General features: G+C 43.0%; 1 protein-coding gene across 3 annotated transcripts in view; it reads left to right on the plus strand.

Annotated features, from left to right (window-relative positions):
* LOC144267790 (nucleolar RNA helicase 2-like) overlaps positions 1–13,973 on the plus strand; it is a 28,365-nt gene that overhangs the window by 4,120 nt on the left and 10,272 nt on the right. For all 3 annotated transcript variants that reach the window (XM_077822078.1, XM_077822081.1, XM_077822079.1), the window contains 5 exons: positions 128–306; positions 1,764–1,881; positions 2,785–2,970; positions 8,700–8,845; positions 9,977–10,126. In XM_077822078.1, coding sequence (XP_077678204.1) covers positions 128–306; positions 1,764–1,881; positions 2,785–2,970; positions 8,700–8,845; positions 9,977–10,126 — 779 coding nt within the window. The remainder of the gene's footprint in view (positions 1–127; positions 307–1,763; positions 1,882–2,784; positions 2,971–8,699; positions 8,846–9,976; positions 10,127–13,973) is intronic.

Genomic DNA, 13,973 nt, shown 5'->3' on the forward strand with positions numbered 1-13,973 from the left:
TGGGGATGGTGTCTAGTCTGCTTGTGGTGATCTGCCATGTTCAAGTTTATACACATCAAGCACCAAACATAATGTACTTATCAGCTCACTGGACCTTTTAACAAAGTCTTATTCGACCGTCTCACAGCTCGAGGTGTAACGTACCTGTTTCCTGTGCAAGTAAAGACCTTCAAGCACATATATGATGGCAAAGATGTTGTAGCTCAAGCTCAAACTGGAACGGGGAAAACATTCTCTTTTGCCATTCCCTTGATTGAAAAGCTTCAGGGAGAAATGCAGGCGAGGAAAAGAGGCCGCACGCCAAAGGTAAATAAATGATGCAATAGTGAACAAATTCTGCTGTCACATTTACTGTATTTTTGTCAGAGTGGTTCAGGTTTTTAGTCGTCGGTGAAAAAGTATTCTTAAAGTGTGTGCCCATGTAGATTTTGCTGAAGGTGTGCATGTGCCTGAGGTCCTGTCTCTTGAACAGCAGTGTCAGTTGGGGCCACACATGCCACCTCATGCTCAAGTAGGAGGGGGTAAAGGGTGGAGTGGCTGCAACCATTCTTCAGTTATTCAAGCAATTGCACATGGGCATTCTACTCTTGGGCTGTGTTTTTACCTCGAGCACTGTGCCACAAGTACTCCTTTTCTTGTTGTCAGAATGTTTCCCTTAGTAGTAACCAACGGCGCAGCTCAAGCACTCTCCGCTGCCCCCTGCCACTGTGTGCAGGTATAAAGGGCGAAGCTGCATCTGGCGTCCTGAGTTCCTTCTTACTGCCATTGACGGTTGTTGGAATTTTCTTGCTTCAGCAGGCTCTTTCAGCATCTAGTTGTATATAAATTCCTAGTCTTGGTTAGTAATAACATTTCGTTTATTAAAGCTAGTTTCTCAGGTCGCCAATTTCGGGGTTCCATTTGTCGATACTGAGGAATGCCTTAGTGACAGGGCTTCAAGCCCTATATTTCATCTAAACTGATGCCCATGCGTTATCCACATTCTAGTTGTTCAAAGGTGTCTGGCTGAGTCTCGCATTAGTGATTGGTGTGAGACTTGTAGTGATTTCAAACTGAGGACCAAGAAAGTTAGAGAGGTCAGGCTAAAGTTTCTTTTGATGGAGACCACCTTCAGAGCCTTCTTGGTTGGAAAGAGTGTTCAGCACTTGGGCTTCTGTGAGAAGTGCACGTCCGATGTTGGTTGAGTCCTGGCACCGCTCATCCTCTCTGGTGCACAGAAAGAATCATAGGAGTTCCAAGGAGAGGAAGACAAGCTTTCCCACCAACTCCCACTTGGTGTCTTAATTTTGGGTGAATGAACTGAAATGAAGAAAATATTCTCTTTGCACCTGCAGAAGTGACTACTGCTGTCAAAAGTTGGTTTAGCGCTTCAACAAATTGCAATTCCAGGTGCTTAGCAGTGACTTCCACCAGTTCAGTGGTTTGACTTTCTTCAGAAATTCAGCAGCAAATATGTACTGCTTGAATATTTTTTAATTTAAAATATTTTAATAGATTGTATTAAGTTTAGGTCTTAACACAGGTTGTCATTGCTGTAATTTTCTATGTGAGGTAGCAGTGTCCTTTACAAGCATGTAAAATGACCTTTGTGATTTGATGAGGCCATAGGAATCTTGAACTGTGCTTAAATGCCATTTCTTTAAACCTGCAACAATTACAATAGAGGTGTAAATATACCGACCTAAATGGAAAACCTCTGTGGCTTCTTGACAGACTCCAAGTGAAGGAACATCTATTTTTAACTCTTTCTTCCTTCTGTGTAGGTGTTAGTTCTTACTCCAACTAGAGAGTTGGCAAACCAGGTAGCTAAAGACTTCAAGGACATCACAAAGACACTCTCAGTGGCTTGTTTTTATGGAGGAACGGCATACAATGGACAAAGTAAGTAAGGCTTCTGTTTAATGATTGATCTGGGATTGATTGGTAACATTTGAAACACTGTTCTCTCTCCAAATAAATAATTTTAATCAGAAACTGAAGACTCTTAAAGACACTAAGTAGCCTACTCTGTCCATCTGTGCTAGGAAAACAAGAGGATCCTTAGTAAAACACATAGCTGCCTTCCTTATTCCAGGGGTCTTGGACCTTTTCCACATTGACTTAGGTGTTTGAGAGAGAGGAGGACATTTCCTGCTATGTGTATATGAAAACGTAGTTGGTCCTGTTTCTTGTAAATAACCTTTGTCTTACAAACATCAGCAAAGTAAATCTCAAAGTGCAAGATGTTAAGTCTTAAAGCTGTCAGTGGAGATGGCATCTTTGCAAGTAGCTGGATCTCTTATGAGAGGATCCTTACATCCAGGAGGATGGAGGAAAAATTTTATATTATGGTAATATTAGTTTTTTATGGATGGTTGTGAATGGATAACTAGGGTGGAAAGAAGACACTTCATTGTTAATGGATTATGCATCATGGGCATAGCTATTGGGTTTGGCAGAGAGGGAGGAGGAATCCTGTTTCTGTAGGATTTCAGGAAAGGGGGTGGGTTAAGTGACATTGACAGCAGCGTGAAGAAAAAATATTTCACAATGCTGAGACCATTGTGTTTCCTGTCTGTCCTTTTGTCAGTTTTTTTTCATTCCCCTTCTCTTCTATTTGGGAAATGAACTCTGACATAAGACTTCAGTATTTCTCAGCTGTATAAATTTTCTGATCTTTGTTCAACTAGAACATTTATCAATGCAGTATTGCCAAAGTAGTGAAAGTGATCCTGTACTTGTAAGCTGCTGCCATTTTCTAAACTCTTCTGCTCTTACATGTATCTTTACTAATTTTTCTTTCAGTTGATCTAATTCGAAGTGGCATTGACATCTTGGTTGGGACCCCAGGTCGAATCAAAGACCACCTTCAGAATGGCAAGCTGGATCTTTCCAAACTCAAGCATGTTGTCCTGGATGAAGTTGACCAGATGTTGGACATGGGCTTTGCTGAACAAGTGGAGGACATTTTACGAGTTGCGTACAAGAAGGGTAAATTCAGAATTTAAGTGAATAGTAAGGAATATCATTACTAATTAGATCACTAAAACCCAGGTGGTTGCATATGGTGTTATAAAACCTGTAAATCAACTATCTTGTGACAAGATTAGTGGCAGTGAAAACAAATGAGTTCTATGGAAACCTACTTGGTATGTCTCTAGGTTGTGTACTATAGATCTGGAAATCATTCATAGAATCTTCAGAACCAATAAGATGCCACACTCCAGGCATGGTCCAAGTCCATCTGCCAATGGCAGGTAGATAACTTTCCCTGGCACTTATCCATAGGCTGAAATAGAAAGTTGGAGCTCCTAAGCAGTGTCAATGGAAGCGCCCTACTCTAACCCTTCTCAGCATGTTAATGGGGTCTGGACCTCTCATCAGGCTAGTATTTAATCTTGAAGATAAACTCTTCCTCTTTTTGAATCGGTTTTTTTTCTCCCTGTATCTGTAATTGATCTGGGATTAGGATTATCAAGCTATCTGGAGTGGCTCACAAACATGGGTGCCAATGTCAAGGCAGACTTACAAACCAGGGCATAAACTGGTTTTGTTCTATAATTAGATTTCACCAACCTAGTGTCAAATGTGAACTCTTCAAGCGCTATATAACAGCATTAGCATGGAGTCATAGACTGTTCCCTTGGGCACTCTGGCGTATCTTGCCATCCAGGTAAGCCTGCCTTTTAATAGATGGTCCCTTACACCAAAAATCACAACAATTTTCAGGTTACTCCCAGTCCTAAAGGACCAGTTACTCACTTACCCTAGATCAGTTTTACCCTGGATATCTCAAAAAAGATGACACTTGTAGCCAATCTTGTAATAGACTAACTAAAGATTTATTAATTCCTACTACTTTTTCTTAGTTGTTTATATGATTAAAGTAGGTAAACATACACACAAATTAATTAAAGCCTTAGGTTTCAAAAAGTAATAGAAGCTGCTGTAATGTACTGCCTCTACATGCCTTTTAGGGCTAACCCAAGCTAAGTAGCTTGTGGATCCCTTGATTATACTTAAAATATTGCCCTCTCCAAATTCCAAGCAGCATAATTATACAGTTCCTTCTGGTCAGGGATTTTTATTTCTATACCCCCAAAGTTCAAACTGATGGGAAGAGGGTGTGATGGGTTGCACCCGCCCCCCTTTCAGGGTGTCACCTGATGTACTGGGTTTTCACTGGACCCACCTGTTCCACCAACTTGGGCTCCCTCACCTTGTCCTGTTGTTAAGGTAGGGACACCCCCAGCTGCAGAATGACACCAATACTGAAATCAGTGCTGCATGGGAAGTCTTTCGGGTAGGGAATTGCCCAGCACTCAAGTGCACAACCCCTCTGGAAAATAAACCCAAAATTATATTGTCTTGCACTGTATAGAGATCTATACAGCGTAAGCTCATGAAATTCGCTCCCTCCCTCAATGTGGAGAAAGATATGCCCAGCTTTCCTCGTCCCCTCCGCCTCCCAGTTATGAATTGCACAAAATGTGTTTTAGAATAAACAAAAACAAGTTTATTAACTACAAAAGATTTTAAGTGATTATAAGGGATAGTAAACAAATGAAAGCAGATTACTGAGCAAATAAAACAAAACACGCAACCTAAACTTAATACGCTAAATTAACTGGTTAATAGTAGCAAATTCTGATCCTAAATGTTGTTTTATGCAGGTTGCAGAGTTTCTTGAAGGTAAACTGCACTGGTTGCAGCTTAAATCTCCAGGTATTCCTTTCACAGGCTAGACTTTCTCGCCTAGGCTCAGCCCCTGTTTCTCCTCCACCCCCCTTCAGCTTAGTTCCTTTGTTTCTTCAGGTTTTTTCAGTAGTCTTCCTTCTTGGGTAGGGAGGCATTGGAGAAGAACCTAGATTAACTCACTCCCCAGCCTTAAATAGGATTTGAATATGGCAGGATTCCTTTGTTTCCCAGTTTGACTCCCACCCCCTCCTAGTGAAAAAGTACTAGCAGTCCAAAATGGTTTCCAGTAGCAGGGGACATGATCACATGACCTTGCAGTGTCAAAGCAGCGTTCCAGGAGACTTCTCAGGAAGGAGGGAGATTAACATCTTCAAAGTCCTATTGTCCTTCCTAATTGCCCATCGGACTGATTGCATACTGTCTGTGGGCATTCTCCAAGTGTAAACATAGTTGTAATTGTTACATAGTTAATATTCCTAACTTCAGATAAAGAAATTATGCATGCATACAAATAGGATAATCATATTCAGTAAATCATAACCTTTCCAATGATGCCTCATATGACCCATCTTACATAAAACATTGTGACGTTCCCATCTGGTGTTATCTGGACAGGTGATCTGCTATCCTTGACTCTGGGAGCCAGCCTTACCCTGCTCTGCTGTGAGAATCCCCAGTCCTGGGCTGTTCACGCTCAGCCTCTAGCCTGTAAGATGCTCCTTGAATTGTGCAACTGAATGACACTAGCCAATATCTCCGGTCCCAGGCACAACCCTAGGAACCTCTATTTGGCAGCGTCCAGTTTTGCCCGCTGGTTGCTGCAAGCTTATGAGAGTTTGTTGGTTTAACAAAGAATTGATACGTACCAGGCTTCTTTTCCCAAGGGGAGCCTCTGACACACTTCAGACCAAATGCACTGCTTCAGGTAGAATAAACAAACAGATTTCTTAACTACAAAGATAAACTTTAAGTGATTATAAGTCAAAGCATAACAAGTCAGATGTGGTCAAATGAAATAAAAGCAAAATGCATTCTAAGCTGATCTTAACACTTTCAGTGTCCTTACAAACTTAGACGCTTCTCACCACAGGCTGGCTGGTTGCTCTTCAGCCAGGCTCTCCCCCTTGATCAGTGCTTCAATCGCTTTGTATGGTGTCTCTCGATGTAGGTGGAAGAGCGAGAGAGCATGGCAAATCTCTCCCTTTTAGCATGTCCTTTCTTCCCCCTTGGCTTTGCCCCTATGTCCCCTTCAGAGTGGTGAGCATTACCTCATCGCAGTCCCAAACTGACCAAAGAAAAGGAGGTGACTCACTCAGTCCAACAGATGCTTTTTTTGCTGCCTAGGCCAGCGTCCTTTGTTCCTATGAGGCTGGGCTGGGTTTCTCCCATACCTGCCCTGATAAGGTGTGAACTGCCTCTCTGCTCTTGGAGAGTTTTTGTCTGGGCTTGCTTTAAGCCATGAGGATACATTTTCAGCCTCATAACTATATACATGAAATTATAACCTATAACGTTACTATAACAACAGTGTTCAGTGCATCATGAGCCTTCTGAAGACACCCGACATGACAAACTTTGCATTGGATACCACACAATCATATTATAAGGATGAATATGGGGGTGCAGGGTATTCCCTTGAAGCACAGAGTGTCACAAACATATCTTAAAAAGAAAAGGAGGACTTGTGGCATCTTAGAGACTAACAAATTTGAGCATAAGCTTTTGTGAGCTACAGCTCACTTCATCGGATGCATTCAGTGGAAAATACGTGGGGGGATTTATATAGACAGAGAACACGAAACAATGGGTGTTACCATACACACTGTAACGAGAGTGGTCAGGTAAGGTGAGCTATTACCAGCAGGAGAGCGGGGCGGAAAACCTTTTGTAGCGATAATCAAGGTGGGCCATTTCCAGCAGTTGACAAGAACGTCTGAGGAACAGCGGGGATGGGAATAAACATGAGGAAAACAGTTTTACTTCGTGTAATGACCCATCCACTCCCAGTCTTTATTCAAGCCTAAATTAATTGTATCCAGTTTGCAAATTAATTCCAATTCAGCAGTCTCTCGTTGGAGTCTGTTTTTGAAGTTTTTTTGTTGAAGAATTGCCACTTTTAGGTCTGTAATCGAGTGACCAAAGAGATTGAAGTGTTCTCCGACTGGTTTTTGAATTAATTGGAATTAATTTGCAAACTGGATACAATTAACTTAGGCTTGAATAAAGACTGGGAGTGGATGGGTCATTACATGAAGTAAAACTGTTTTCCCCATGTTTATTCCCACCCTGGCTGTTCCTCAGATGTTCTTGTCAACTGCTGGAAATGGCCCACCTTGATTATCACTACAAAAGGTTTTCTCCCCTGCTCTCCTACTGGTAATAGCTCACCTTACCTGATCCCTCTGGTTACAGTGTGTATGGTAACACCCACTGTTTCATGTTCTGTGTATATAAATCTCCCCACTGTATTTTCCACTGCATGCATCCGATGAAGTGAGCTGTAGCTCACGAAAGCTTATGCTCAAATAAATTTGTTAGTCTCTAAGGTGCCACAAGTCCTCTTTTTTTCTTTTTGCGAATACAGACTAACGCAGCTGCTACTTTGAAACATATCTTAGTTATGCCATATTCATATCATAAGCATATCTCTATGAAGAATATGGGCCGGAGGGTCACAGAGGGTTTGTGCACATCCCCTCTTCATGGATGTGTGGGGGAGCAATCAACAAAATCTTTTGTCCACTGATGTTACACAATGGTTTGTCTAGTCTCAGTAGGCATTTTTTGGGCAGATGATGACACCTCTTGTGGTAAACTAGTATTTCACACTTGGTAATGCTTCCCTTCTGACTGAGGGAGATTGGGGGGTTTCTAGTTTCATAGCAAACACTTTTATAGTTACAAAGCAAACACTTAAATATTACCTTTATAACAGGGGTGGCCAAACTGGCTCGTGAGCCACATGTGACTCTTTTACCATAAAGTGTGGCTCACGGAGCCTCCCACTCTTCCCTGGTTCTCCATCTGCCAGACTGGGTCGGGGAGCTCGGGACCTCTGCCTTGCAGTGAGGTGGTGGGGTAGGGGTTTCTGCCCAGTGGGGAGGAGGGTCTTGGGGCTTCAGCCCCATGGGGTGCACCTATTGTAGCTTGGGGCTTCAGCAGGAGCAGTGTGTGGCAAGTGTGCCTTGGCTCTTGAACTTCTGAAGATTGTTATATGCAGCTTGGAGGGTCAGTAAGTTTGGCCACTGCGTCTTATAAAATCATAACAGATATAAGTGAGATTAATGCATGCAACAACTCACGAGCATTTCATAAAGTCCAAACACGTTCTTATCAACTTAACATCTATTTTAACAGTGCTAGCACAAAGGTGAGCCAGACTGATTTCGAGTTACACATTTGTCAGTGTTCAGTGAGGTCTTGGCATGAGCAGGCACCTAGACTGCCAGTGTCACAAACATTACTTTTGTCTTGTGTGAGTGGCAGAGCAGCTTTCTGAATGGTACTAGTAGTTGGATGTTGCTAAAGGTGTGGTTTTTTTTGTTTTTTTTTGTTTTTTTTTTTAACTTAAAGGAAAAAGTGGTGCTAATGATGTTTTATGGATTGGTCTGGTGGCCTGGTAAGCTATAGTTTGCATAAATACATGGAGTTTTTACCTCCCTTCTTGAACAGGACAGCTGCACGCTTACTATGAGGGTGGAGGCAAAAACACCTTAAGTTGCTCAAAAGAAAGACCCTCTTCTACTTTACTGACATGGATCAGTGTTAACACCCAAGGGAGGTACATTTTATCTCTACTCATCTGGAAGTTGACTCAAAACTGAGCACTTTTCCAGAATGTTTGGGAAAAGAGTACAGTAGCTTAGAGTACCTCTTATCATGAAGACAACACAAATATAATGTCCATATTTTATGTAGCTGAGGCTATCACAAGAGTACATCAGGCAAATTTGGCCTGAATCAATATGCCACTTTCATGATCTTGGTATCTAAAATCCTAAACAGATTGTTCTGTTTTTAAGATTCTGAAGACAATCCCCAGACATTGTTGTTTTCTGCAACTTGCCCACATTGGGTATATGATGTGGCTAAGAAATACATGAAATCCAGATACGAACAGGTTGACCTCATCGGGAAGAGGACTCAAAAAGCTGCTGTGACTGTAGAAGTAAGTAACTTGGCTAGTGTGGCATATTTTTATTTCCCTTTTCCTTTTTTACATGTTGTGTATATTTTATTGTGGTATTAATTTGAAAATACATCACAAATATATCTTTTTTCTTGGTATAACTTGGAAAGATAGTTTTGAAATGTAATACTCTTTTGGTACAGAAGTTGTTACAGCTACTCAAACTGTTTTTTATAAATGTGGAATGTCTATATTTTTCCTCCTGAAATGGCTGGTGATCTTACTCATGACTAAAGCAAAGTTAGTTATTGAACACCATTCTCTTTGTTGTTACTTTGGCTGTTTCTGGTCTTAGCATGTACCTTTACTTTTAACCCCCGCCCTCCACCCTTTGAAGCAGTAGGCTTTTTATTAATTTAGAAATCACCTAGTCTTCTGGCTGGAAGTATCTGCTTTCATAGTGCCACTTCAAACACTGCAAGGTGTGCCACCATATTGAAGACACTCTTTGATATGCATTCCAATACCACAGTGCTGGACACAGTATAAACACTTAAATATTAAAAACACAAACTAGTTAAAATGTTCTTTACCTGACGAAGTAGACACTTCCATTTAAACAGTTTTAGGATAAACTTATTTTTGACTGGTCAGTAGGGCACCATATGGTTGCTTCAGTAGGACTGAAAAATGCCAAAATCCATTGTCACAAAGAATTGACTTTAATTAAACCGTTATCTTCAAAATATGGATTGTTTTTATGTAACGTTCCATAAAGCTCTAGTAAATATCTATATCTATATAAAAAAAATTAAAAATGGGGGGAGGAATTCTGTATACCTGACTCTACTTTGTGGAAGATCAGCCCATTGTTAGTTTCTCTCTATGTGGGGAAACTTGTTTGCAACATATCTAATTTTTCATCCTACGACCACACCTTTTTCGGTTAATCATGGTGGGCAAAAAAGATCCATGCATTTGATTGCTTTGACATATTTTAATAGTATGTCTAATCTAATTCTGTCTAATCCGAACACGTTCCTCGAAGGATAACATCTTTGTACTTCTATTGGAGTCTACATTTTCAAATATATACTAAATATTTTTAAAACCTGACTTTATTTAAGATTTTTTATGCCAGCTATAAATGGTAAAATATTTCTTCAACAGCATTTGGCTATAGAGTGTCACTGGTCTCAAAGGGCAGCAGTTATTGGAGATGTCATTCAGGTTTACAGTGGCAGTCATGGACGGACCATAGTCTTTTGTGAGACCAAAAAGGAGGCAAATGAACTGGCCCTGAATGCTTCTATTAAACAGGTATGCTGTCTTAGTTATTTTGCAAGATAGTCTGTTGTTTATCAACATGGGGCTGGCATCAGACCCATACTAACTAAATCTGCAAGAGTGTAACATTCTTTCTATGGGGACAAGGCAAACTTGGGCTGGAGGTAGATGAACTATCATATGGTTTCAGAATTTTGATATAACTACCAAGATCAGCCCAGAGTCTACAGCAGGGGTAGGCAAACTATGGCCTGCAGGCCAGAGCCAGCCTGTGAGCCGTTTTAAGCCGGCCCTCGAGCTGCACCACGCGGGTTGGCCCTGCTCTGGCTGGGGTGCTGGCTCGGCGGCCGCACCAACGGCTCGGCCCTGCTATGGTGCTCCAGCCGGCGTGCTGGGTTCGGGGCTGCACCAGCAGCTGGGCCCTGTTCCGGCCGGGGTGTTCGGCCCCACTCCGGCACTCCAATGGGAGCTGCAGGGGTGGTGTCTGCGGACAGGGCAGCGTGCAGAGCTGCCTGGCCACATCTCCGCATCGGAGCTGGAGAAAGGACATGCTTCTGGGAGCCGCTTGAGGTGAGTGCCGCTCAGAGCCTGCACCCCTGAGCCTCTCCCCATGCCCCAGTACCTTGCCCCAGCCCTGATCCCCCTCCTACTCTCCAAACCCCTCAATCCCAGCCTGGAGCACCCTCCTGCACCCCAAACCTCTAAGCCCCACCCCAGAGCCCACAGCCGGAACCTGCACCCCTTCCCCAGCCCTGATCTTCCTGCCGCCCTCCAAACCCCTTGGTCCCAGTCCAGAGCACCCTCCTACACCCCAGACTCCTCATCCCCAGCCCCATCCCAGAGCCTGCACCCCAACCCCAATTTTGTGAGCATTTGTGACAGACTTTCAGTACAAACCTTATATGACAGTCCTTGGTGAACTAGAATGTAAATACCAGACCCAGGGGTCCCTCTAACCCTTATGCGTCCCTGTACCCTCTACCAGCTGGCATCAAGAGGCCCTTCAGTCAGTGGGTGCATCTGGTGGCTATTTGAGCAATCCAACCTCGCATAGAGTGAGTGAAATTAATCTTACTATCACAACCAGATTTCTGAAAGGTCTAGATAGATAAGTTCCTGGCAGGTAGAAACAAACTCCTTGAGATTTCAGTTTAGCATTGTCTGCTCTGTTGGACACTCCTTTTGAGCCTTTAGCGTTGTGCACACTTCTACACCTGGTAGGTAGGTTTCTTAGTAGCCATCGTTTCTATTAGGAGAGTGGGATAACTGCATGCATTTGTCACTGGTCTGCCATACACACCTTCTACAAGTTTGAGTAACAGCCGTATTAGTCTGTATTCGCAAAAAGAAAAGGAGTACTTGTGGCACCTTAGAGACTAACCAATTTATTTATTTTTTAAAAATAAATTGGTTAGTCTCTAAGGTGCCACAAGTACTCCTTTTCTTTTTACCTTCTACAAGGACAAGGTTCAACTTAGACCACATCTAAATTTTTCTTGAAAGTAGTATCTGATTTCCATCTGAATCAGACTAGATAGCTTCCAGTTTTCTTCCCAAAGCCACATACTCACAAGGATTAGTGAAGGCTTCACCCCCCCGGATGTTCATCAAGATCTGGCTTTTCATTTGGATAGGACAAAGCCCTTTTGAGTTTCTTATGCAGTGTATGAAAGTTCAGTCAGTCACAATTCAGACTCTAACCAGCTGCATCTCAGTATTATGTTGTTAGAGGGAGCCTCCTGATGAATTCATGGCATGCTCAACCAGAGCACATTTTGGCCTTGGCAGCAATGGTGGCACATGTCCTGATTATAGGCATATGTAGGGTGGCAAATTGGTCTTCTGTTCATATATTCACCAGATGTTATGTGCTGTCTGCCACATTGAGAGAAGATGCAACTGTAGGGAGAGTGGTCCTGCAGTCAAGTCGCTTTTCCAATGAGACTCCAAGCTCCACTGCCTGGGATAACACTTGGGAGTCACCTACAGTGTAATGGACATATGCAAGTACTTGAATTAAAAAACGTTACCTTGTAACTGTTGTTCAAGATGTCACATGTATCCATTATACAACCCACCCTTCTTCCCTGTATTGGAGTCTACCAATGGCTTCCAGTCTGAAGAAGCTGAAAGAGGAGTAGGGTAGTCCTGCAGGTTATGCTCGGAAGCCAGGGTATGAGGAGCCTGGAGTGGGTGGGGCTGCCACTATGCATACCAGTAAGGAAAACTGACACTGGTGCACAGGCCATGCACATACATTCATCTGCAGCACATTTCAGAGAAGATGAGTAACCTCTTCTGTGACAACAATGAAGGTTCTGATGCATCTTTTGGAAGGTGATTTGTAGTCATGGGAGTTACTCTGATGGCAGTTCATAGTGTGGTTAACGTACTATGACACTGAAACCAGTATTCTGTGCTAGTGACTCTCTGGGATGCATCTCTTGTAAGAAATGTCAGTTATTAGGGCAGGTAACTTTTTGGCCCAAAGGCCACATCTGGTATGGAAATTGTATGGTGGGCAATGAATACTCACGAACTTGGGGGTTGGAGGGCGGGAGGGCTCTGGCTGGGGCGGGGTGGGCTCTGGGGTGGTGCTGGGGATGAAGGAGGCTGGAACTGAGGGGTTTGGAGGGCAGAAAGGGATCAGGGCAAGGGGGCTGGGGCATGGGAGGGGGTCAGGCTCCAGGCGGCGCTTATCTTGAGCAGGTCCCAGAAACAGTGCCATGTCCTCCCTCCGGCTTCTATACGGAGGCGCGATCAGAGGTTCCCGGCCAATGGGAGCTGCGAGGGCAGCACTTGGGGTGGGGGTGGCGTGCGGAGTCCCCTGGCTGCTTGTATGTGTAGGAGCCAGAGGGGGGCATGTGCCTTCGCTTCTGGAATCCATGCGGAGTGAGGCAAGACTCCGACCCCACTCCCCAGCTGGAGTGCCAGAGCGGGGGAAGCCCCAGACCCTACTTCATGGTGGGAGCTGGAGGGTCTGATGTGGCCCCTGGGCCGTAGTTTGCCCACCTCTGTACTAGGGGTTACTTCTATTTTGTTACATTAGTTATTAATTACTAGGGGTTAATTTGTTTTATTACATTCATTATTTATTAGGTGTTTTATGAGGAATTTGAAATAAACTTAATTTAAATCTGTATTGGGGGGTGAAAAAGGGGGGTTCTCAGACTTTCTAGCATCACAGAATAGTGGTTTTCAGCTCTTATTTCTGAGACTCATGCCATGGCACTTGCTAAGTCTGCAGAGAAATAAAGATAGTTGATTTTAGTGCTGATACTAGCATTTGAGATGTGGGAGATAGTGATACATCAGCTAATTGCCCTGACATTAGAGATGAGTGCTGGTATTGCAGTAAATCCCTTGGTCATAACTATCATCTTAGCACAATTCCAATCTGCATGGGATTGACTTTAATAATTGATTCAATCAGATCCATTAGTGCATGACTAGGAAGTAGTATGGCATTATACTTTTTGGGGGGAACTGAGAAGCTTTTACCTGCCACCTGTGTTCAGGAGTGTTTTTCTCCTGCACTATTAGATGACCTCACTAACAGCTAAACCTGAGCATGGAGAATTTTCCTGCATTACTGTTGGTGTTAGTGATATCACCTGTTGCATGGGAAATGCAGAACTCTGATCTTGGCAGGTAAGAGAAATTATTTTCAGATGTTTTTGTTTTAGTATCTTAGTATATCAGAGTGCTGGAGGAATACATACCCATACCCTCTACAAAGCAGCAATTACAATCTGAAATGTAATAATTTTTAAAGAATTTAGGTCCTATAGCTGCCCCGAGTCCTTATCCAGTTTGTGGTTGTCATAAATATAAAGAAAAGGGTAGCATAAAATCCCTCCTTGGCAGCTGTACTGAATCG

The sequence above is a fragment of the Eretmochelys imbricata genome, chromosome 7 (genome assembly GCF_965152235.1).
Source record: "Eretmochelys imbricata isolate rEreImb1 chromosome 7, rEreImb1.hap1, whole genome shotgun sequence".
Lineage (NCBI taxonomy): Eukaryota > Metazoa > Chordata > Testudines > Cheloniidae > Eretmochelys > Eretmochelys imbricata.